General features: G+C 38.1%; 1 protein-coding gene and 1 long non-coding RNA gene across 2 annotated transcripts in view; both read right to left on the reverse strand.

The window, feature by feature from the left end:
* Positions 1 to 1,075: 1,075 nt before the first annotated feature.
* On the reverse strand, positions 1,076 to 1,590 carry LOC125791192 (uncharacterized). The gene is made up of 2 exons (XR_007430923.1): positions 1,460 to 1,590; positions 1,076 to 1,281 (listed from the first exon to the last, which is right to left on the reverse strand). It is a non-coding gene; the product is annotated as an uncharacterized LOC125791192 (long non-coding RNA).
* A 474-nt stretch (positions 1,591 to 2,064) lies between these two features.
* Positions 2,065 to 25,983, reverse strand: part of mkln1 (muskelin 1, intracellular mediator containing kelch motifs) — a 44,245-nt gene continuing 20,326 nt past the window's right edge. Inside the window, exons 9-18 of the mRNA XM_007252397.4 lie at positions 25,251 to 25,363; positions 23,106 to 23,318; positions 22,726 to 22,947; positions 20,726 to 20,855; positions 10,504 to 10,651; positions 8,195 to 8,309; positions 7,196 to 7,335; positions 6,487 to 6,589; positions 5,802 to 5,856; positions 2,065 to 5,626 (exon numbers count right to left, since the gene is read on the reverse strand). Coding sequence (XP_007252459.1) covers positions 5,505 to 5,626; positions 5,802 to 5,856; positions 6,487 to 6,589; positions 7,196 to 7,335; positions 8,195 to 8,309; positions 10,504 to 10,651; positions 20,726 to 20,855; positions 22,726 to 22,947; positions 23,106 to 23,318; positions 25,251 to 25,363 — 1,361 coding nt within the window. The 3' untranslated portion in view covers positions 2,065 to 5,504. The remainder of the gene's footprint in view (positions 5,627 to 5,801; positions 5,857 to 6,486; positions 6,590 to 7,195; positions 7,336 to 8,194; positions 8,310 to 10,503; positions 10,652 to 20,725; positions 20,856 to 22,725; positions 22,948 to 23,105; positions 23,319 to 25,250; positions 25,364 to 25,983) is intronic.

Below are 25,983 nucleotides of genomic sequence, written 5' to 3' on the forward strand. Positions count from 1 at the left end.
TTTGTTTGTTTTGTGTTTTGGTAACTTTTGACTAAGGATTATTCATCATAAGTAGTATTTAGGTCGAGACCCAAGGATAAATCATTGTCATCCTGGTATTTTTTAATTTTTTTTACACTACAGGTCCGGTTGAGCTGTACTGCTGTAAACTGCAATGTGGAAGTAATTATAACCAAAGCACAGCAGAACTGTACACAATAGAAAAAGACTAAAAAAAATGGACATATTACATATTTTAATGCAACATATTGAGGCATGAGCCTGTTCAGGCACCCTACTATGTTAGCTACCCTTCAGGTAGTCAGGTAGTCCTACTGCCTGATCAGCGCTGACTGAAGGAGCCAGATCCACTTTCTAACTTTTGACGAACATGTCTCGAGCCTGTAGGGGTTCCTGACATGAGATAAAATGTTTTGTATATAAACTGATTATTTTTTGATTATCGGTTCATTCCAGTTAATTTTTTCTTTGAGGTAAAAACACAATATGCAGCTTATGGAGTTTTTGTCTTACTGAACGGCTGCTATTATATTACCACACAGCTACACTATTGGACATAGTGTTTTTTAGTTGGTGTCTGTATTCTTTCACAGTTCTTACACTGGATTTTGGAACACTACTGTAAGAACTCAATGGCATTCAGCCATGAGAGAATTAGTGAGTTTAGTTACTGATAAGAGATCATTACTTATAGCCTGTCTCAGAGGTATTGGATGGAGCTCCTGCGCTTAGTTTCACTGCTCCTATCAGATAGCATTGAGCTAGAGCATGCATCTAGACATTTATCATTCCTCGAACCACAGAGTCATGTGCGCTCTCAGAAGAAGTAATATAAGGTATTACCACTCACACACAATCAGGGCTGCACGATATATCGTTTAAGCATCGCAATAATCACATCGGAGGACGTGCGATGTCACGTAAGGCAATTAAATCAAACAAAAATCATGTTGCAATTTTTGATTCTTGACACAAGAAGTAGATACACAGCCTTGTCTCTGTGTCTATGTGAGTGAAAGGCTGCTGCTGCCTGAGAAGCGCCAGGGGGAGGGGGAGCACGAGGGGGAGGGGGGGGCAGCAGCTGTGTACCTCAGTCCAGCACAGTTTTGCTCAGATATTTCCAGTTACAGCTGAATACACAATTTTAATTCCAGAAAAACGCTCTTATTTACCTTTTAAATCTCCAATTAAAGGGTTGATTACTGTTGTTTTGCTGTTTTCCTCGGGTTTTTAATAGTGCTCGGTGCTCTTGATTGGTCCAGACGCGTGGATGGGGCGGGGCTGGTGACATCATGGGCCATGCATTGTTTAATACTGCGATATATATTGTCGAAAAAAGAACATTTGCAATATTTTTTTTTCCAATATCATGCAGCACTACACAGAATGGATAGCAAAGTGGGTGGTAGTGATTATGACTGGTGGTATCGGTAATGGTAATGTGAACACTTATTTTGACTTTGGAAAAAAATCACAACCACCACTGACCACAGGTCAGTACAGAAAATATTTGTCTTCCGTGATTGGACACAACGTCTGTGTAAATGTCTGCGTCAGTAATGGGTGCACTGTTAAGAAGCTGAACTCACTCATTAGTTAAAAGAAGTCTCTAGACACTCGCATATATGTGATGTAATTAATCACCACATTAATTAAAAAGTTTTGTTCTACTAAGTGTACCTACACACCCCCTCCCCAAACTCATTTATATAAATACTTAAATTATGTATTATCCAATACGGTTTCCGACAACTTCTGTTTTCTGATAATCCAGGAAATGGTCACAGGTATTCGATGCACATTGTTGTTGTAGATGTTACATTTTCACTGATGAGTATTGTATTTTGTATGTATTTTATAACTTGTATAAAATGTTTAAAAACGTTTGTCAGAGAAGGCAAACAACAGGGGTCTGATACACTGGAAGTCACTGCTGTTGATTAAATCATTTCTTTTTTTTCCCTAAGGAATGAGATGTTTAAAATAAAAAATTGTTTTACACAAATACCTGCTTCAGTGTTTTTTTTAAACACTCAGAATAGAATAAATAATGGAGGCTTTAAGTTTAATTAGAAAACCTGAACAAAATACAATCTTTATTCATTATGTACATTACATACAATGCTGTTGTTTTTTCCATTTGTTTTCAGTATTGATCTACACATTCATGTCAGCCACAGTGTAGTGTTCACATAGCCCACTAGCCTCACTGAGGAGAGGGGGGTGGGTGTTGTTTTTTTTTCAGGGAAATGGAAAAAGGGAAAGTGTACTTTTATTTCCAGATACAGAAAATCCACACCAGAAGAAGCAATTTGGCATCGCGTTTCATAAAAGGTGCTCCCATTGTGTTTTCCATCTTTCACACTGCTCTATATGCTTGTGTATCTTCCTGGCACAGGCGTTCTGAAGCCTAATAAACTACTATGGAGAGTTTCTTTAAAAAAAAAAGGAAAAGGTAAAACAAAGCAAAAACAATTAAGCAAAACTTATGCAACCCATTTAGAAACTGTACTGGTGTCCAAGATTGTGCTGCACTGCACTGGGATCCCTAAAACTGAGTAACTGCTGGAAATAAGCAAAAACAGGCATAATTTAATTTAGTTCTGGAATCGAGGGGGCAATCGATAATTCTTGCACACAGGGAAGCAGACAGCATTTTGCATGATTAACTGTATTAACTAGATGTGCGAAACTAGACGCGTTTTTCTGTCTTTCTGCTTATAGAGTAGCTAAAGGAGAGCCTTCAAAAATGATATTTTATATTATTAGTTCAAATTGGTTTTAAACATAAGATTTAAGCATTAATAACACTTCACCCATCAATCAAAAACAGCATCCCGTCAGAAAATGCTCCAGAATCAGGCCGATGGGAATATGGGAATACTTCAATAGTAAATCTTTGTATATTTACACACACACACATACATACGCACACACATTTATACATGTCTATATTTACACACTACATCATATGGAAGACTACCTCTAAAACATTCCGGCCTGTCCAGTAGTGCACACAGATGACCATCAACAGGAGCAGAGGGAGATGCAGGTAATGCAGAAGTAGTACCTCGACTCTCCGAGACCTCACGGACAAGTGCAAACCTCACATAGGTGTAGACACACAATTGCACTACTGACAATGGAAGGATATATAAGGATATAAGGGGGGGTGCGGGGTGTCTCTACGACACATCTGGTGGTCCCCAGTAAGGCGTTTAAGTCGTCTGGAGTTGGTGCTGGCCAGGAGTTTTGCATCTATGTGCTTAAAGACTGCTTGGATGAGAAACAGAAATGTCTATTTGATATTAATAGACGGAAACAGAGATATACGCGACATACGCTACCGTTCAGAAGCTTGAAATTACTATTAATAATTAACGGTTTGACAGCAGGCTAAGCGCTGCCACTATAATAGTCATTACATCGCCGGTTTGAATCCTGTTCATGTAGCTTGCCATCACAACTACCGGAGCCCCGAGAGAGCCCAATTAGCCTTGCTCTCTCTGTGTGGGTAGATGGGCTCTTTCCCCTTATTTCTCAAAAGGGTGATGTCGATCAGCACAAGGCTGCATCTGTGAGCTGATGTATCGGAACCAGGTCGCTGCACTTTCTTCCGAGTGTGCTGTGATGATACTCGTCAATGCTGCAACAGCAGCAGTTCGAAAAGAGGCAGTGGCTGACTTCACATGTATACTAACATGTAACATGTACACACCCGTAACTTATTAATCCTGCAGGACTGTCCTATGAAATTGTACATTTTTCTCAGGATCTTAGTGTGCCACAAAAATCACATGCTTTTTCATTTCTTTGAGGAAATTAATTGTATTTGTAAAAAATTCCATTTTAAAATGAACTTTGCTCATTTTTGCCCAATTTTTTATGGTGTGCGTAGCGAACTCTAGAATTATAGGGAATTGTGCAGACTAGGCTTTAGCATGCAGTCAACGAACCTAAAAAGTTTGGATGGAAACCAGAACGTATTGAATGCAAGTGTTTTTTTTCCCTCAAAAATACTCTTTTCTATTTTGGAGACAAGAAATTAGTGAAATAATGATAAATGATGCACTGTAATTATTGATACAGTAGGCATTAATTTGTTGAAGAGTTATGTGCCTATATGAGTATTTTTTTTTCTCCCAAATAATTTTGGTAGTGGTTTTGCTGTATTTGTGTTCATTTTTTTTTCCTGACACATGAGAACCTAGCCACCGCCTCTTTTCCAACTGACGTTTATGTTGCATTAGAGAGAAGCATCACAGCGCACTCTGAGGAAAGAGCAGCGACTCAGCTCCAATACATCAACTCACAGCTTTTACGTTTAACTGTTTTTCTTCTGCTGAAAAAAAACAAAAACTATTGAACAGCTACTAAACGGTAGTGTATGCCAAGTGCTGCTATGGCACATTCTGTAAGCAAAACCGAAACTGCATTAGTCATTTAGCACCACTGGTTTCATCTGAAGAAATCACAAATCAAACCACATCACTCAACACAGTTCTACTCTGCCCTTTCTCTGAAGTGCATGCCTGCAATTTTAACACCCCAACAGCTTGTTATATGACGATCATGCCGATGATGGAACTCCTGAACTGCTGAGCACCAGATCCACAACTGTTGCATCCCTACTTATGAGACCACCTGAAAAGCAGCAGGGTCAGACTGAGAGCATCGATTAGCTCAATTATACAAAAAAAAAAAAAGAAAAAAAAAATTCTTAATGAAGTAGGCAGCGAGGGCAACGAGAAATACATTCAAAACTGATCACCGTTAACCCAGGCTTAGAAATTCAGAGTGCAAACTGAAACCACTCCACTTTACAGCAGTCTCAGCAAAACATTTACCAGGGCAATGCTACAATTTACAGTCCCCACACACACACGCAAAAGAAAACACCTGCGCAGCCACAGCGACTGCAGAAATCGCTCGAGTGTGTGTAGGTGTAGAGTGGTGAGAGAAGGGCCACATCAGAGACCTGATGACCAATTCAAACCTTCCTTGTAGTAAACACTAAACAAGCCTTCGAAAACAGAACTGAACTGAGCCAAACCTGAAACTAACACAGACTGAAAAAAGAAAAAAAGAAAAAAAATCAAAGCTTTGGCAGATTTGTGAATTCAATCCATTTCGCTCATTTCATCCTTTTCAACCTAGAGAAAGAGAAAAAGGAAAAAAAAAACTGGGGAAAAAACAAATGCACTCAAGTGCTTCAAAGAAAGAAGGAAAAAAAATAATAATAAATGACTCCATGATTTCAGATTTGGCATAATATATCGTCCACATAAATTACACATTTCATATTTACTCAGATTCTCAGTTGGATAAATAAGCAGCTGTGTTACTATAGGAACACTTCCCCCTTTCCGTGCGAAGAGAACACATTCAGTAGGTGTGACAACTCTCTCTGAAGTGGAAGATGTAGAAAAATAACTTCTGCTTTCCGTGGGAGGAGTCCGAGAGGCATAGAGAGGTGTGGGATGGGGTAGTGTGTGGAGGCGGGGCTACAGGGTAATAAGGTCAACGAGGTTACCCTTGGGCGGGGTCATGTTATCGGGGAAGAAGTTGACCAGTGTATCGAAGAGTTGCGTGCGCTGAGCGTAGGTCTGATCCACGTCTGAAAATCCTGGAACATTTGGAGGAAAAGAAAGAAATGAGCATTTTTGCCCAGAAAACTAATGAAAAAAGGAAATAAACTCTGATTTAAAAGAACACTGAAAAAACAGTTGTGTGAGACACTATACCAAAAAACAATGTGATTTTAATTTAGGTTTTAGAGAAGATGATTGTAATATTCTTACCTAGTGGGATAAAATCTGAGCTGGACTTGAAGAGAGCGGAGGGCAGAAGCTGAAACTGGTGAGCACAAATTAAGAGCATTACACATCAGAAGCAGTATCATCACAAATTACTGTAAGTATAATGTATTACAGAGATCCCACATTACTGATGAAACACTACACAGTGTGTATTTATGTAAACAGATGTAAATAAAAACCTAAAACTCTAAAACTTCTTTCTGAAGGTCACAGATATTTGTTTTTGGTGATTCCACGCATTTCAATAATCATTCATGGGCAAACCACCAAACTAACTTTATCTAAACTAAAGCTTAAATAAGACAGGATCCTCCATAATACTCTCGAAATATGGTCTAATCAATCTCAATATGCAGCGGATGTGCTGCACCTGATTCTGATTTTAGACAATTTAATTTGGCATGAATGTATAAGTGTATAAAAAAAAATGTATAATGATAAATGAGGATTTATAATAATTGCTCTTCACAATTTTTCTCCAGTTGTATTTGTTATGTTATATAAACTCCATCTCTTAACTATGTTCAAATAAAGATGAAATATTCATAGGTCTAACTTTGTTGTGGAAATAATTACAAGGTGATCATTTTTGTTTATTTTATTAATATATATAATTTTTTAGAGTAGATTTTGGAGTAGTTCTGATGTAGATATAAATAAACCTCACCTCTTTAGTCTCATCAGGGTCAGAGTGGTCCACAGTCAGAGAGAGGTCATTCTGCAGATACTTCAGGGCACTCAAGGGCTCTGTCTGAGCCTTCTCCTCAAACCTACATATGGAAACATTTTAAGGGATTTGTTTAAAATAAATAAATAAATAAATAAAATAAGTGGTCTCTTTTTTTTTCCAGAGCTGTATGTTTAGAGATAAACACTGAATGCAAAACTATACTATCCACTATCCAACATACCTAACTATAACTACATAACATATATCTATACATCTTAAGAGGCAGTAACAGCAGTATGCCACCAGAGGGCAGTGTGTTATCAAAAAAGACACCGACTCATGGAAAAATACAGCTCTAATTTAATCACCTGCTTTAGTGCGGTATTATAGGGCAACTTTGCAGGAACACCGAAACAAAGAACACTTCTCACTGCCGCCTTCACTACCAAACAATATTAAATCAGAATAAAAAGACTTTGCAAATTAAATGTTTTTTTTATGTTTTAATTTTTAAAGAAAAAAAAAACAAAAACAATAAAGACAAAATATTCCACAGATGTCACAAACAGAATCATGCTTACTGCAGTTTGTTTCACTGTAAACTCTTAATATCAAAACTTTAAATGTCAATCGTTATGAAGCATCTAATCTAATAATTTACTGATATTTAACACAGCAAACACCTGTAGATCCAAGCTAAACATACCTGTATTTGCGGATTAGGTATTTGCAGTGTCTGAGCAGATACTCTTTAGAGGGGCGACACAGCTTAAGAGACCAGAAGTCGTCTAGTCGCATCTTTGGAGAGCTTGACTTGCCAGGATTACCTCCAAACAGGTAATGTACCTGCCACAGACACACACACAGACACAGACACACAGACACAGACACACACAAATGAAACCTGTGTAAACGAATGCAGCTACAGCAGTTTAAGAGTAAAAAATGTTTTTTAATAGCTTTTCTTCCAGATCAGACGTCCCGTATCTAACAAACATGCAGAAATATTATACCAAGTACAAAGGATCCAAAACAAGCTATGTGGGATGAACCACTAGCTGATAGCACGCTGGTTTACCTGAACATTCAGGGTTCCTCCGTGTAGCTCTGCCGCTAGCATTTACTAGCGGTGCCGCTAACCACCTTACTGCAAATCTAATCTAGGCCTACTGTAAGTAAATAGTTAAATAGTTTACAGGAGATAAATCTGTGTAGATAAATAACCAGCACTCATTTTTTATGAATTACAGTTTTGTTTATTTAGCCGCCCTCAGCAGTAAAACCTGCTGAATTAGAAGTGAAAAATGTTCCTTTGCTAATTCACCTTTTAATCCGGTGCCCCTTATAATATGGTGAATCTCACAGTTCATAAAACATGATAAACATTTTAGTAACATTAGAGCTTATTAATAAATATTATAAAGCAGGCTGGCTGTAAACATAAAGCAATTCCTCAGCGAAGACTGGAAAGCGTGTTTGTTTTTCTGTCAGCTGTTTAGTTCCTAGAGCTCCTGGCCTAGAACATGCTGCTGCAGTCAAACAGGGACAGCACATGACTAAAAAGTACCACAATATTGGAAAAAAAAATGTTTTTACTTAATCCAAGGACAGTTTTACACTACAGTAGAACTGTTCTACTGAAATCCTAATACTGTTCAATATTAAGTGAGTAATATTAAAGTCACTACTGTAAACAGTGTGTTACCTTATGTAGCTCATCATAGACCAGCTGGTGGGCAAAGCGAGGACATGGCTCTTCTTCCTGCAGCGTCTTACTGGGGTTCTCTTTGACAGCCTGGTCATTTTTATACACACACGACCTACAGGGATTCAAACACACACATGAAAACAGTGCAGACTTTGTGTTTAACTCACTGCAGACTAACACTGCAGGAAATCTAAAGACTGGACTGTATATGAGTTTGTAATGGATATCCACACATATATGCACCTATATAATCCTTACAAGCTGCATCATTCCTACAGTATATCCAGAACATTTATTTTTATGTTCAATTATATGTATGACTACAGTAGCTTTGCAGCTGCTGTTGATAAACAAATATTTCTACCAATCTCTGTATATTTTACACTTTTCATGTGACTTTTCATAACACATGTGATGCACAAGTTATCTGGATTTTAATCATTCACTCTTTTAACTCAATGTAAAACTCTCTGTACGCTATAGACCAGGGGTGTAAGAAAGCATCAAAACAGAACATGTGCATCATGGGAACATTTCATGTTCTGTTTATGAAATGTAATGCAGTTGCAGTGTTTGAACACCAGAGGTCACAATTCCGCTGGTGCAGGCCAAAGAACCAGTGGGCGTAAGCAAAGGGTGGAGGATGTGTCAGTCATTTCTGACTGAAGCCAATCACACAAGTGCTTTTTTTCTGCTATGTGGAGAGGTGGTGGATTTACCACAAGCATATTTAAACAAGTTAAGTCCAAATTTGGTCTTTGTAACTCAAAAATTGTGGCGTACATGGCTGTGCAAATTTTCTCCCAACTCATTCTTAAATGGGCAAAAAAATCTGACGTTTACCAGGTTTTTACGAAAACCATACGTCTGATCAAAAAGCTGTATACAAGCACACATCGCACCATCAGACCACACAATCTGGAGGTCTCTGCACAAGTTTAACATCTTCAGTATTTGATTTTCGTGGGCTGTGAGAGATGACAGTTCGTCCACACAGCCCTCACAAGTTCTAAATATTGTGAGAGTGCATCGCAACACCCCTACTACAGACACACCAAATGTAACTGTTTAAATACAAGGGCAAATAAATGATCAATAAATTATGTCAGACAAACCGAGGTTGCAGCAACATTGCACCAGTGAAGCAGAACCCCAGGAAACACAGACAGATTGTTCTTTCAGAATTTAACAGGAAAGGACTTAAATTAGCTAACTGAGAACAAAAGGGGTTTCCCGCTCAAGTACACACACTGGAACATCTTGTACTCTACTGATGGGCACAAAGACTACAAACTTTCTGAAGGTCGCTTATTTTAAAATGTGTGCACGCTCTGGACGAAAGGTTCTGTGCTCTGGGAGGGTGGACTTTAAATAAAAGCCAGAAAAAGCTATTTTTACAATATTTGTCCTAATGATGCATTATAGCTAATTATTTGCAGAAGAGGGTTAGAAGTCAGAAGAAACCACTGAACAAAAAACAAACAAAACAATGTAACAGCGTGTAACTCTCTAAATCCCATTGCCATCTCCTTTGTTGAGACATCTTTCTGACTGCGATTGGTTGTAATTGCCATTTTGTTTGTTTTTGTTTTTTCAAAACCTCATCTCAAATTAAAGGTCTCAGATCAGCATGAATTAATGACCTGTGATGTATATTTTTGTGAAAAAGTGCTGCAGAGCTCCTGTTTCAGGCTGCTGTAGTTCGGTGGAGGAGTGGGCGGGGCAGAATGACAGGATTTTGGCTCTTACTCATGAATCTTCATGACATGCAAAAGTCTGGCCATGAGGCTTTTCCACCTATTTTTGTGTCCATCTCTTATTGGCTAATGCAGGCAACGCACGTATATGCAACTCTGATTGACTACTGTATTTACCACTATAAAAAGACAAGTACTAAATGGTTTCTAGCTAATGACACCTTTAATCTAATTACTTTTAAAACCTGTTTGTACCCGTTTGCAATAGTTTTTAATGGTCATCTTATTTTTATAAGACAGCCACCTTTCTGAGACCTAACTGCAATGTTGTATTTTTCTGGGATCACCTCCTAAAGGCAACTGGTTCTGGAATTAATCTCTTTTCTGCTTTAAATCCTCACCCCGACTGTGATTGATTTCAATTACAAAAAAACTCTCCCTAACTGTGCTTCGTTCTAAATATATGATTTTTTTCCCCCTCTGACACTTTTCTTTAATGTTGTTTGGCTCCAATTAACAGCTCTTTTGTTTGAGACAATCTCATGACTGCGATTGGTTCTCTACGCTGTCAATTTTATTCGTTGAGAGACCACCCTCCACCCGACTCACCAGTTGTTGCGTGCGATGTCATAGATCCAGAAGGAATTGCGGACATTCTCTTCTCGCTTGTCTTTGTCTTTACTAAGACCTGACAGAACGTGAATTTCATTCAGCTCTGGGTCGATGGTGGCCCGCTGTGTGAACCCAGTCATTGGTACTGAAACACATAAAATAAACATGATTAGATTATACAGATCCTAAGAAACATATTTTTGAGGATGCCCAGCTATAATGGAGAGGCATGAGTAAATGTCTAGTACTCATTACATAACCTACCACTTATACATACAAGTATTATAATACAACTCACTGTACCTGTGAGAGAATGTGCAATATATTATTGCATGTCCAGCTGCGTCCCCTAGCTATACTACTGTTCTCTCATTTAAAGAGAATAACCTGTTGTCCACCACAACAAACAGAATCCAGGGATTTATGATGCAAACAGCTGCTACCCATTTTCAGCAGTGCAGGTTATTGTATACAAACAACTAATGACTACCAACTAGCCTAATTCACTGCAATTTATATTTTCTCAGCGGCCTCAGCAGTAACAGATATTATTTACATTGGGGCGGAGGAAAAAGCTACCATTTACATTAAAACTGGTAAGCTGCTAGTTTAGGATTCCAGTAGCAATTAGAGAGTAGCATCAAAAATCTGAGGCTCAATCCCATTCACCTCTTGGCCCTACCAATAAGACCCACCCCATCATTTTGTGTGTGTACAAGAGACCAAAAACCCCCCACAAATGTCAGTATTACGATAACCACAATATTACCATAGTTTGTGTAGATTCAGCGTTTAGTTGCCGAATTCTTTATAAAAAGCATAAAAAAACCTTTCCCATTCCACCATTTCCCATTAAATCAGGGTTCATGCACCTTTTAACCAATAAATTTCCATTATTTTTCGATGACTTTTCCATGCCTTAAAGCCAAATTTTCATAACCATACGATTTTAAAAACATCAGCGTAGAAATGGACAATAAAAAAATAAAATAAAAAAAAACGAGAATCAAAATCGATTAAAGTAGGCCAAAAATCTGACACACAATTTTTAATAATTAAATTTGTGTCAGATCCTAAGAGTGCCATTGTGTAGAGGCTAAATTACTGAACTAACTCTGAGCTTATGTATTTGCATCTCAAAATAGATTTTCTCCATCGATAAACTGAAACACGAAAATATGTAGACCAAATTTCCATGACTTTTCCAAAACTTTCTGGGTGTTTTTATTTTTCCAAAACTTATCCAGGCCTGGAAATTTATATTTTCAAATTCCATGACCTTGATAAACGGTGCAACAGACAGCAGAAGCTGCAGCATTTAAGGTGGAATGAACAAAAAAATAACAGTAAAAGATATGGATGCATTAAGGAATGAAAATCAGTATTAACTACTGCAGCACCTGTCCCATTTCTGAAGATATACAATGCCTTAAAGTTAACTAGTTCACAGCAGCTAAGTTGCTGAACTTTAGTGCTCTACTGCTAAAGCTATATCTGTATGAGGTGCTTAAAGGGTTGTCCCAATTCTTAGTGGAAGGAAAACACTTAAAATCAAGGGGTAGGGGTTCAAAAGAGAAATGGGACTGGGCCTAACAGTATGTGACTGAAAAAAAGAGAGAACATGCTGAGAGAAGTCAGAACATCAATGCAAAAAACACATCCCTCTCAGAGAATCTAAATATTTAACAGACGCTGTTTTACATATTGGATGTCGCTCTGCATATATCAAATCCATCCACAGCCTATTAAAAATAACAGCCGATGGAGGTTAAAAATAAGCAGGGCAGATGATGAGGCAAGAGGACAGAGGAGGGAAAAAAAAGCTGACAGGATCCAGCACAGGCCAGGGCCTGAAGACTTATCATTCGGTTTATCTACAAAGCCAGGCCACACAGATGAGCTTTATCTGCTGCTGCTTTTAGAGCAGAATTGCTTTAATGTGCAATTCACCAACCTGAGGTCACGGATAATGACTAGAGAAATAAGGCTGGGTTTGGGGTTAGTGTAATATTTACACAGGCCTACGAAAATACAAAAAAAAAAGTTTTTGAAGCCACCCAGTGCTGCAGTAGACTAGAAAAGAAAAATACGGACCGGCAAACCGGTCAGATCCTGGTTCTGAACAACAAAGGCCAGGCAAAAAAAAAAAAGTGGAAATATTTCATCGCTCAGAGAGGAAGCATGATAAACATTTGAGACTGATTATGCGCACAGTGTTTGGACTTGCTGCCTCTTTGCTGCCAAATACATTCTGTTCTTTCCTCGTTCTGCTCTTGTTCTTCGTCACTCCCTCTCTTTCACTCTTTTCACACACACAGACACACACATACACACACACACACACACACAGATGGGTGATTCTCACGAAAAACAGATTTAAAAGGGTTCACACTTGAAAAATTTCAAAAGGCATTTAAATATAAAATTTCTTTTTGTTATGCAAGACTAGGGTCTGAACTTTTTAGAAATACTTTTTTTTTTTAATTTTATAATTTTTTTCTGTATATTTTGCACCATTTTAGTCAGTCAGAGCACACACATTCTCAGTACCGCAACATGATAACACAGAACAGATATGGTTTAAAAGTTACACATTTGTTACTTTTTAAATAGATATTATTAACAGTTGTGCTCATATGTGTATATAACCCAGAAAATATTATATTTATAAGTTTCCCATTTTTTTTTATTTTATGATTTGTCTCATTACCACAACAGATTTCATGATTCATGTCCTGTCTTTTCAGGATATTTAACTGAAAAATTACATGTATAATTTCTTATTTAGTACAGATGACCTATGAAGAAATACAATTTATCCAAATACCATTATAAACTAGAATTTGTTTTATAACAGTAAAATAATTAGTAAATAAATATGTGTTGCGGTAAAGAGAATGGTGTTTCGGTAAAGAGAGTCAATGTTTCGGTAAAGAGAGTCATTACAAGGATTCCTACTTAATTAACAATAACACTTTACACAACAAACACAGAGTGTGAATGCTGTGAATAAATAACAAATTCTAATGATGTACTTCTTGAGTTTTGTATGGAGTAGTAATATTGAACAAAATGTGGTATTTGCTGTTGAAAATTATTCTCAGTAAGACTCAAGCTGTGAAAATATCCTATTTTGAACTGTGTATTTTAATAAAACAAATTTCAACATACCTCATTAGACATAAATTCCTTAAAACTTTAAACATCACTGTATAACTAAATTGAAATGGAATGTTTAAATACAAAATAAGTAATTCAACATCTCATAAAACAACTTTTTTATTAAGTATTAATTTCATGACAGATATAAACATCAATGTACAACTAAATTGAAATTAAATATTTAAGTATGAAACAAGCAATTCAACATCTCATTAAACATCTTTGTATTAAGCATTAATCTCATGAAAAATGTAAACATCAATGTGCAACTAAATTAAAATTAAAGATAAAATTAAAGAAAGTTGTTTAATGAAATGTATATATGTGTGTATATATATAAATTTCATATATATAATATATACATTTCATGAAACAACTTTTATTGTTATAAACTGTTAATAAAGGTTGTTTCATAAAATGTGTATATATATATATATATATATGGTGAACCTCCAGCGGCGCAGGGAATTGAGACGATGGAACTTGAGCCAGCCATACTCCCAGAAGAAGTTGCATGGGCGATAAGACAATTACCCAACAACAAAGCCCCGGGTATCGACAACATTCCGGCTGAGATGCTAAGGCCTATACCGACAGCAGCGCTCACAACGCTATGTCAGAAAATCTGGGAAACCTGTATGTGGCCAAAAGTATGGAAGCAGTCAGTGTTTATTCCACTGCCGAAAGCGGGAGACTCGAAGGACTGCTCAAATTACCGGACAATCGCCCTCATTCCGCATGCGAGTAAAGTTCTTCTTAAGATCATACAACATCGCCTAAACCCAATCATCGAAAGGGAATTGCCTGAGGTCCAAGCTGGTTTCAGACATGGACGTGGTACCCGCGACCATATCGCAAATCTACGTTGGATAATGGAAAAATCCCGTGAGTACCAGAAGCACATTTACGTGTGTTTCATCGATTACAAGAAAGCCTTTGATTGCGTTGAGCATGACAAGTTGTGGAAAGTCCTGCAAGAACTTGGGGTGCCAGATCATCTGATCAAATTGATAAAATCGCTTTACGATGACCAAGAGGCCACAGTCCGCACAGCATATGGTGATACCAATTGGTTCAAAATAGGTAAAGGTGTGAGACAAGGCTGCATTTTGTCCCCTTTCCTATTCAATCTGTATGCTGAGATCATCATGCGGAAGTTGGACCTCGAAGACTCAGAAATTGGAGTAAAAATTGGCGGATGGAACATCAATAACCTTCGTTACGCTGACGACACGACTCTTCTCTCAGAAACTGAGGATGGTCTGCGGCACTTGATAAAACGGATCAAAGACGAAAGTGCAAAGTTCGGCCTCCTCCTGAACATCAAAAAGACCAAGATTATGACAACAGCTGGGGATGGAGCTGTCAAGATAAAGGTTGACAATGAAGAGATCGAGTGCGTGCAACAATTCACCTTCCTTGGATCCCAGATCGATCGAAGTGGGGACTGCAGCCTCGAAATAAAGCGTCGAATAACCTTGGGCAGAAACGCGATGTTGAGCATGAACAAAGTATGGAAATGCAAAGATATTAGCGTTAAGACCAAATGCAGATTGGTTTATGCCATCGTGTTCCCCATAGCCATGTATGGCTGCGAAAGTTGGACTTTAAGAAAAGCAGATAGGAGGAAAATCGACTCTTTCGAGCTGTGGTGTTGGCGAAGACTGCTCCGAATACCCTGGACAGCCAGAGTCACAAACCAGGAAGTGCTGAGGCGCATCAATCCAGATATGTCGCTGGAAGGGAAGATCACAAGGCTCAGACTCATGTACTTTGGACACGTTATACGATCAAGTTCATTAGAGAAAGATCTAATGCTCGGACTGATCAGCGGCAAAAGACGATCAGGCCGCCAGAGAACACGTTGGCTTGACACCATCAAAGCTGATACTGGACTGAAGTTAAGTCAGATGACAGATGTTGTACAAGATCGGACAGCATGGAGAGAACTAGCCCATAGAATCGCCAAGAGTCGGATACGACTGAATGGATAACATCACATCATCATATATATATATACATATAAACAGTTTATAACAATAAAAGTTTATAAAAATAAATTTCATGAAACAACCTTTATTAACAGTTTATAACAATAAAAGTTGTTTCATGAAATGTATATATTATATATATGAAAATTATATATTATATATATATATATATATATATATATATATATATATATATATATTATTATTATTTTTATATATTATTTTTATATCTTATGCGGAAGTTATATGGGTGTCACTGCCCTGCTACATAAATCTGTTTTTTATCTGAAATTTACGGTGGCCGAGAAAGCCCAACGCAGTGCAAATTGAAAAGCGCTGCAAAAGCACAAAACACATCCATCAAAATTACAACACAGGCGCAGCAAATAGAAAAACGCGCTGCAAAAAGAAAAACGCGCTGCAAATACAACCACAACACAACGGAAGTGAGTCACAACACAACGGAATTTTCCCGGGGGACCTTAAAAGATACTGTACCAGCTAAGCTGCGTCTTCAGTAACGTCTCCGACTTCACTATGTGTACAAAGGACAATAAGTGGCAAACAAGGCGTTTTGTGAAGCAGAACTTTTAATAAACATAACTTACTTTTCAGAAGCTTGTTTGCCACTTATTGTCCTTTGTATACAGCTGGTACAGCATCTTTTAAGGTCCCCCGGGAAAATTCCGTTGTGTTGTGACTCACTTCCGTTGTGTTGTGGTTCTATTTGCAGCGCGTTTTTCTTTTTGCAGCGCGTTTTTCTATTTGCAGCGCGTTTTTCTATTTGCAGCGCGTTTTTCTATTTGCTGCGCCTGTGTTGTAATTTTGATGGATGTGTTTTGTGCTTTTGCAGCGCTTTTCTATTTGCACTGCGCTGGGCTTTCTCGGCCACCGTAGAAATTGCATCATGTATTGTTTTATATATTGTTTATTATAAGTAAATAAAGGCTTTTTTATGAAACAATATATATATATATATATATATATATATATATAAGTTCATGTCACTTAAAACATTAATTTCTCTTTACCGCAACAGTGAATCTCTCTACCGCAACAGGCCTTAAATTGTTGCGGTGTATGAGAAGGCTGTTGCGGAGTATGAGGGACCTTAACCTTCTTTGATCTCTGTGGGGCCACCATGATGCCTGGCTAAACTTTTGCTAGCTTTTTGTATTTAGACTTTAAAAACCTTAAAAATTCCCAAAACACAATAACATTTTCATTTTTTTAAACATTAAAAACTAGCTGTTTCGGTAATGAGAAACAAAAAGTTGTGTATGCTCGCTGACAACCAAGTTTTTAACATTTATCTGGAGAGGTATAAAATTAGGTGCTTACCTGGTAGCCATCTTGGATGTCGTAGTAAAAGGTGTCCCCCCTCTCAAACTGGCTATTTTTTTCTGTTCCTTGTGGTCTTAAATGGTGCTTGAAAATTGTTGCGGAGGCTGAGAACATTGGTTCTGACCAAAGTTATTTTTCTAAATATTTTCTTTTCTTTTACCAATGAATTCCAAGTAATACATTTTTATTGACTGTAACAATTTACTTTATGAGATACATTTAAGTTTTTTTATTATTTATTTATTTTAAATATTAAAATTGTGTAATTGAAGAGCCGAGATTCAGCAATGGACGCGTTGCGGTACTGAGAATTTCACACTAAATAATAAAAAATACATAATTTAAAATATCACAATGTCTACTTTTAATCACTTCCAATATAGCCTTTGATGAGATGTTTATAAACCAGTGTTTCCCAAATTGATAGCATTTACCTGTTCATCACACTCCTTAATGCCACCTCATTAGTCTGATTTCGTGAGAATCACCCAGATACACAAACAGACTCAGACTCTAATAGTGTCCCGGAAAGAATGGAGAGGCAGAGACTTCAGATTTTAGACTGTTTATGACGGGAGGAAGTGTGTGATCAGCCTTTCTCTGAGAGCCTTTCTCTCTCTCTCTCTCTCTCTCTCTCTCTCTCTCTCTCACACTGACTAACTCTCTCCCTTTATATAAATGACAATCTGATATAACAATCACTAACCATTCTCCACAGGCATTAATCACATCACTGGAATAAATAAACATGAATGGTGACATCATATCTTGCATATAAGCCTCCCCACTGCCATCACCTGATGTCTGACAACTTTGTGAACACTTACTCTTGCAATTACATTACTTTGCTGTAAGCCAAAGTTTGTGTGTGTGTGTGTCTGGGGATGACACAACTAAGCAATCAAATAACTGTGCGCGTCATGTTGGTGAATTACCACAAACAGTGAGTGTAGGCGTTCAGGGATTTCATAGAACTCCGCCACTTCTCTAGAACAAGGCAGGCTCAAGTTCTCAGAATGTGTTGAGAGGAGATGTTTACCCACTATATTCCAACAGACTTAAGGACACATTCATATTCTAACTTCAGCCAAGATCCTGTTCCCAAACTGAGTGCCAGCCCTGTTTATCATCATCATATTCTAATGAAACGGACGGCCGGGATATGTGGTTTTACCTCATGAAAACCCAAAGAAAACAAGAGCAAAGTGTTCAAGCTAAGCCCACAGTCATTACCACAGGCCCTGGTTCACCTCAGTTCTGGTGGAAAGCCCAGTAGGAGTGCCCCCTATAGGCGTAAGCAAGGGTTTACAGTTATTCAAACACCCTGAGAACAGCATAACTTGGATCCCTGCCTTTTACTAGGCCCTTAAGACTAAGCACTTTCACACACTGTAAAAATGTGTAAGTATTTAACATAATAGTTTTTATGCTCATTCACTAAATTTTTGTTTCTAAAAATGATATTCTGTTGTAAAAAAAAAAAAAAAAGAGACTTTAGAAACCAAATTTAAAAATATGCCTTCATCTCCAGTTTTATGATGTACATTCTGTACTGTTGGCCCCATCATCAACAGATCAGGACATTCTGGTCATATTTTAGTTATTCTCTTTCAAATCAGAGCCATTCTACTCCAATGTTCAATTTAGAAGGGCTGCACCCTTTTTGGACATCTCTCTTAATCTAAGTATTGAAGTGAAGTAGTGGAATTCCTTTTAAAATAACTCGTCACTTTCTTGATCTAATACTTCAAATACTGAAGTAATATGGATAAAAATAAAATCAGACACAATGCCAAATTTGTGAATAAATGTTGCTTTTCCAAGTGCAGGTTTTCACAACATTTCTGGTATTGCAAAAAGTTTTAGCTCTACCAACAATATTGATTTCCATAATAAATATATGTAAACTGTTAGAAAACTGTTGAAAAATTCGGAGACAAGTAGTAAAATTAAAGTGTATAGCTCTATCCAGATGGGATTAGTTTCTCAGGGATAAAAGTCTTGCATCCGGACTGCAATTGACAAAACAGGAGGACCAGTGAGGTTTTTTTTGGCTTTCTCGGTCACATGACCGCGTTCAGCAGCTCCTCCATTTCCACTGGCTGTTGTGTTTATGTGGATTTCCGTGGAAATGCACGCTTCAAGTCTAATTATGGTTATAAAGGTGTAGTAATAGCTTACCTGTAAGTACTATTAAAACTACAGAAAAGCTGCATCATTACGCATTACCAGCCCTTTTTACTCCTCGCCATATTGAGACTGTGTCTCGGCTTTTCTCTCACAAGCTGGCAAGACAAAACAATGTGTCAAATGTACATTCAATTAGAATCTCTATTTCAGCTGGGGAAGGCAGAGAGAGTCACAGGGCAAGTAAATGGTTTTACTGCGATACAACAACTGATATTATTGAGCTGCATCTTAAATATGCTTGCCGTCCTAATATACAGTAACTATTGGTGAAAATGCTTTGGAGAGAGTCTGAGACAGAAGAAAACGAGAAAAGAAAGAGCGAGAGAGAGTGAGGGAGAGAGAGCGAGAGAGAGAGAGATGGACTATTGCAGCCTATAAATGCCTAAATAGAAAGATGAATACACAAATCAATCAGAACCCTGCAGACCAAATATTCTGAAAGCACTGAGTTTCAAAATCAATAATCAAATCAGTGTTACACCATTTAAGGCTGCAGGAACTGGACTGCTTGCCCCCTCTTCAAGCAATTTTCTTTAATTTTGTTCTTTCAGGCCAGTAATGGATCATGCCAGGGCAACAAAACATCTTATATTTAGACAGTGAATCCGGTCTAGATATACCAATTCTAGCTGGTTCTTTATTTAAATTAGAAAATGTGCTAGCATACCTGATTTCAATAAATACATTTCTTTCTGGTCTCTTTAATTCTTTATCTCTCACCTTTCTTAAGAGTGGATTTGAAACCAGTGAAAATAAACTGGTATTTTTTTGATATTCTGGATTTAACATGTTTCAAAACAAAGCAAGGTCAATTGCATCTGTATTTCTGAGTGTGTGTGTGTGTGTGTGTGTGGAAAGAACACTGAACATGCTAACATTTATACTTTAATTAACAGAAATAAATTAGAAAAGGTGCTAGCATACCTGATTTCAATAAATATTTAAAATATGAGCTAGCACTGCTATGTTATCATCTCCTTCCTTGTAAGTCAGCATCAGCTGTTCATGACAGCATTCTAGCTCAGCCACTTGTCCCCCATATCAATCTGATGGTTGATCAACAAAACAAAACAGAGTGTTGATGATGGTGACAGCACAAAGCTTTAAAGTGTTGTACAGTAAGTGGTGAGATCACATTCTTATGATGCCTTCACCATGTGGCTTACAGTACATAGTGATGACATCATGCAGGTCTGATTTCCTTCTATTTCTGAGAAATGAGCTCATTCTCATGCTCAACAAGCTTTCGGTCTCCTTATAAGGAGTGCTCCCACATGACTCTATTCTCCAAGAGGTAGCCGTACCTAGCCTCTTAAAAATGACATCATATCCATGTACCTTGAAATTTTATGAGGGGCAACCGAGCATAATAAATATCTCAGTATTCTGTTTCAGGGTATGTGGTGCTTTTGCAGGAAGTCACAGAACACAGTAATCTATAATTAAATAAAACATTAAAACCAAGCATGATTTAATTCTATTATCAGTAACTTGTAAATCTAAGCATAAAGAAACAGCATCACAAAACATACCCATGCCTGAGTCTTTCTTAGTGCCGTCTGAGATTATTTCAACATGGTCGCCGTCCACATCATAGCTGAAGAAATCATTCAGGTAGGTTTTGGATCTTTGGCCTCCAAACACATACAGACAGCGATTCCTCTGTAAAGAAAGAGACAAACAAGCCTGTATTAACAACTTCATCAAATCAATCATCTATTAACAATCAACTGTAATATACTCTTACAAGTATTGGAAATAAGTCATAAAAATTGATTTGGTCTCAAATCAATAGAAAAGCATGCTCAAGCAAAACTAATTCAAGATTCTCCAGCAGGCTAAGTGCTGCCACTATGATGAGGAGATCGCCGATTCGAATCCTATTTATGTAGCTTGCCATCAGCTACCGGAGCCCTGAGAGAGCACGAATGGCGCTCTCTCCCCACATGACTCCAAATGGTGATGTCGAACAGCACAAGGCATCTGTGAGCTGATGTATTGGAAACTGTGCTTTCCTCCGAGTGCGCTATGATGCTACTTGGCAATGCTGCATTAGCAGCATTTAAAAAAAAAAAAATGTGGGTGGCTGACTTCACATGTATCGTAGGAGGCATGTGCTAGTCTTCACCCTTCTGGTGTGGGAAAATACTAGTGATAGTATTAGTATTAGTGAGAGTCTTAATGAGCGAGTTGGGTAATTGGCCATTTTAACTGGGGTAAAAATGGGATAAAAAATAAATAAATTGAATCAAAATTATATTTCAAAAAAAAAAAATTTCTGATAGACCGTGCCCATATTTTTATAACACTAGCTTAAGATTATTTAATATTGTTAACAATACTGACACCATTTACCATCGCAAAAACACAAACTATGATAGTAGAATGGCTTCTAGAGCTCTAGAGCTTCTAAATCTCTGTGATTGGCTTCAGAACTATCCATCATTATTTATTATTTGGTCAAACTGTTTTTAATATCTGAGCTTGCATAAGTATAGTTCATGAGGGCAGGCTGATGAATAAAATACTGACTTGCTATACAGTGCTGAACAGATCTTTACTGTTATATAGGATGTTCTACTATTCATTTACCATGTTAGAATGTTAGAAACACATGTATGTTCTAACCACTTCAAACACAAGTCTATCATTTCATACTATACGAATAGCAGTTTTAAAAAAATAAACATTTTTTTATTTTGTAATAAAATGCTATTATCTCTTTGCTTGGACAAGGAGCTTCACTTGCAAGATGCAGAAAAACAAATCTCAAATCTCACATTAAACAGTTCCTCTTTCTACAGTTCTACATGTTAGAATTACATGAAAAACCTTTTTGTTATTTACCTAAATTTATTGCTGGTATTTACAGTAAACAAACAGCAGCAGAGGAGGCTACCTGGCTTGAGCATCGAGTGCTGACTCATGATGACTCATGCATTTAACCACTGTTTCCAGCTCCGCCTATAAATCTTTGCTTAGTACAACTGTTAACTCGGCTCAAGGTATGACCTAATTCAGAACATGTACTTAGGAAGTAGGAAGTGTAACGATACGTGTGCGCACACTGTAGAAACTGTTTGGGGTAAATGCAGCATGTGTGCACCACCTGGAAACTTTGAGCTGTTAGCCAAAGGATTTGCATTTTACTGTGGAAAGTTCTGTGAGTTTTGTATAGAGTATTGCGACCACAACTGTAGTTTTGTTTGTCTCCCCCATTTCTCTGTACCTGCTCCTTTTTTTCTTTCTATTCTCTGTGTCCCTCGTTTCTGTGTGTGGAAGAGTGTCATACAGTCATTTTTCTTTTATTTGTTTTCCTCATCTCTTACCCTTCTGAACAGTAGCTTTATTACAAATGGAAATAAACAGGTATTTCTCTGATATTCTGGCTTTAACATGTTATTTCAAAAAATAATTTTGTGTGTATTTTGTGTGCGTGTGGGGAAAAACACAGAAAAAGCTAACATTATACTACAAATAACACATTGCATGTTATATTCAATAGTGGTATGGCTGTGAGAACTGGACTGACCGTGTGGAAGAGCATGCAGTGCCCAATGCGTGACTGAACATCTTCAGGGCCAGCATTGCAGGAGTCATCCCGTAGCAGGCTCCAAGTGCCCGTCTGGCAGTGGTATGCATATAAGCCGCTGAATTGTGGCTCTGATGTCCGTCCGTCATCCACGCTGCCGTTGCATGTCAGAATGCGCCCGCCAAACGTGTAGATCATGTGCTTCTCTGAGTCCATGCACATCTATGTGTGAGAAGGTCATCATAGAGTAATGATTATGTACATCTCAGTTTGTAGCTCTAACTTAATCTACCCAAACTTAATCATTGTACTTAGTACAATTACTCTTCTACATCTGATTACTTTGAATTCACTCTACATGGCCACAGAAAGCTCTGTACCTGATGGTCAAACACAAGTTTGGGGCCACCGTCTGCAGACGTGTCCTCGCTCAGCAAGGTCCATGTGTTGGCGTCAATGTCGTAGCGGTAGAAGTCGCTCTTTAGGGACTTGCTGTTTCTAACAGAAGAGTCCAGATAGCGGCCCAGTGTGTAGATCTGCCTCCTCTGAGAGTCAATACACATTTTATGACAGGAACGCGCACTGGGACCGTTCTGAAACAGATACAGGAAGGAAACACAATAAAATCACAGCTTCACTGCCTGAAACGCTCACTTTAACCACCAGCAGCCAAAACACAAAGAGAAAACGCAGAGACAGGAAGATTTTTGCACCTGATTTTGCAACAGCACAGGCCTGTTTAGAATGGCTTTACCTGTTTTAACATGTACAATGAGACCTAAGTTTGCATTATGTAAATATACAGCTCTGGAAAAAATTAAGAGACCAATTTAGTCTCTGAATCAGTTTCTCTGACTTAGCTTTTTATAGGTATAGGTTTAGAAAAATTAACATTGTTGTTTTATTCTATAAACTACTGACAACATAAAAATATTGCAATTTATAGCATTTAATTGCAGAAAATGAGAAATAGCTGAAATAACAAAAAATGCAGAGCTTTTAGACCTCAAATAATGCAAATAAAACAAGTTCATATTATAAAGTTTTAAGAGTTCAGAAATCAATATTTGATGGAATAACCCTGTTATTAGTCACAGTTTTCATGCATCTTGGCATCATGTTCTCCTCCACCAGTCTTACACACTGCTTTTGGATAACTTTATGCCTGCACTCCTGGTGTAAAAAAATCAAGTAGTTCAGCTTGGTTTGATGGCTTGTGTTTACAGAGTAGTAGCTCTGGTGTTGCTAAGTAGCTGCTGGTTAGTGGTTGCCACTGTATCCCAAGTGGTTGTTATGATGCTTCTAAGTGGTTGCAATGTGGATGCTTTGTGGGTGACATAGTATCGCTAGGCAGCTGAGAGTACCCCAGTTGATTTCTACATTGTCACTAAGCGGTTGCAATATGGCTGATGTGGTGTTGCTAGGTGGTAGATATGGTCTTACAAATGTATTGAGGTGAAGAGCAGGATTTTTATTGTCACACTATTTTTTTTATCTCTAGGGGGCGCAGTAGCAAGGTTTGAACAAGCAACAGTAAAGTGTATTGTCATCTTGATGGTTTATATTCATAGAGTAAACTGTATAAATGAGGATATCGGCCACTGGTTGAAAAACGACTGGTAATTCTTGCAACGCTCAAGTCCCACCCTTCCATTAAAAGAGCCAATCAGCTTGCTGTTTATACTGAAAGTGGCAGAAGATCAACATGCTATTTTAAACCCCCCCCCCCTCACTTAGTGTGTTGTATTACTAGGGTATCTCAGGTAATTTCTATGGTGCCACTGAGCAATGGCTGCATACTTGCAATTGTGTTGCTGAACAGTTGCTTAGTGGTTGCTATAGTGTTGCTAGGCAGTTGCCATAATATCTAAGGTGGTTGCTACAGTGCTTATATGAGGTTGCTGTGGAATCTCATATGGTTGATTGGGTGTTACTAAAAGAAAAAAAAATATGTTGCAAAAAATTTGCTGCAATGCGAAAAACCTTACGTCCAATCAAAAAAAAAAAAAAAAAAAAAACCTGTGCAAACCTGAACTGCAACGTGCAACTAGAAAGCATGAGAATATGAGAAAAGGACACAGCAGTCCCTGAAGGCAGAGGAACAAGTTACATGCAAGCACAACATGCACCATTAGTTCCTCCTCCTGACGCATACAGTCATACATCTTTATATCCCTCTCTCTGACAACACAGCCCCACATGGATTCGGCTGGTACAGCATCATGCTACTCTGTAGATGATTATAAGTTGGAGCAGATCTACAGTTAAGGGTGATCCTCTTCAATTTACCTCTGCTGAATCACAGCACCTCAGGGGCAAATAAAGTGAAGCCAAAACGCAAGGTGTTTCATTAGCCAAGTCACTGTGGAGGCTCCCATTCTTCTGTTTCGCAAGGCCAGCATTAAAACGCTTTCGCTGTTGGTGCTGAGGCATCATTGAAATTCCCCTTGCTTGCCATTTTTTTTCTCCAACAAATGGAAATTCCCAACCCATTATTTTATTTTTTATTTTTTGTGTCGACTCACCTCTTTTTCTGTGTCTCTTGAGATACAGGCCCACTGGTTCTCTTGCACACTGTAGGCCCAGAAATCGGCCAAGTCCTGCGTGCCATCCCAACCGCCAAACAGATATACTGTCTCTGAGTGAGAGAGAGATGGAGAGAAAGAGAGAGAGAGAGAGACGGAAAGAGGAGGGAGAGACAGACAGGAAAAAAAGGGAGAGATTGGACTGAGTGGAATAACAGTTATAGCCTCGGGTCAGTGTACGTGACAAGCTGCAAGGAACCAGATGCCTTGCTTTCAACACTCTCAAACACGCTGGCCCTGCTTTCTTCTTCTCTACTGAAAAGCAGGAGACAGGACACACTCTTGAGGAGCATTGAGGTATTGTATACACTCAATCTGTGAGTAAAATAATGATTCTGGTTATGTAACCATTCCTACCAGGTAAACACCCACAGATCCACACACACATTCACAAAGAAAGAAAAGAAAATAATAAAAAAAAACGAGAAATAAAGTAAACGGAAAGAAAGTAAAAGCCCCTCCCTCGTGTGCCAGGAATGTTAATTACATCAAGCTAATTACACTGAAGTAACTCTTTTCAAGTAGCAGCTCAGCAAAGAGGTTCGCAGTTGAGACGACGACACCGACGACTGGCTGAGAGGCCGGGTTGCCATGACAGCATTGCTATGACGATAAGAACAGAGGCGGGGTTGAAGCTACAGAGCTCAGCTGTAGAGGGGTAACTCAAGGCCAC

Source organism: Astyanax mexicanus, chromosome 2 (genome assembly GCF_023375975.1).
Source record: "Astyanax mexicanus isolate ESR-SI-001 chromosome 2, AstMex3_surface, whole genome shotgun sequence".
NCBI lineage: Eukaryota > Metazoa > Chordata > Actinopteri > Characiformes > Acestrorhamphidae > Astyanax > Astyanax mexicanus.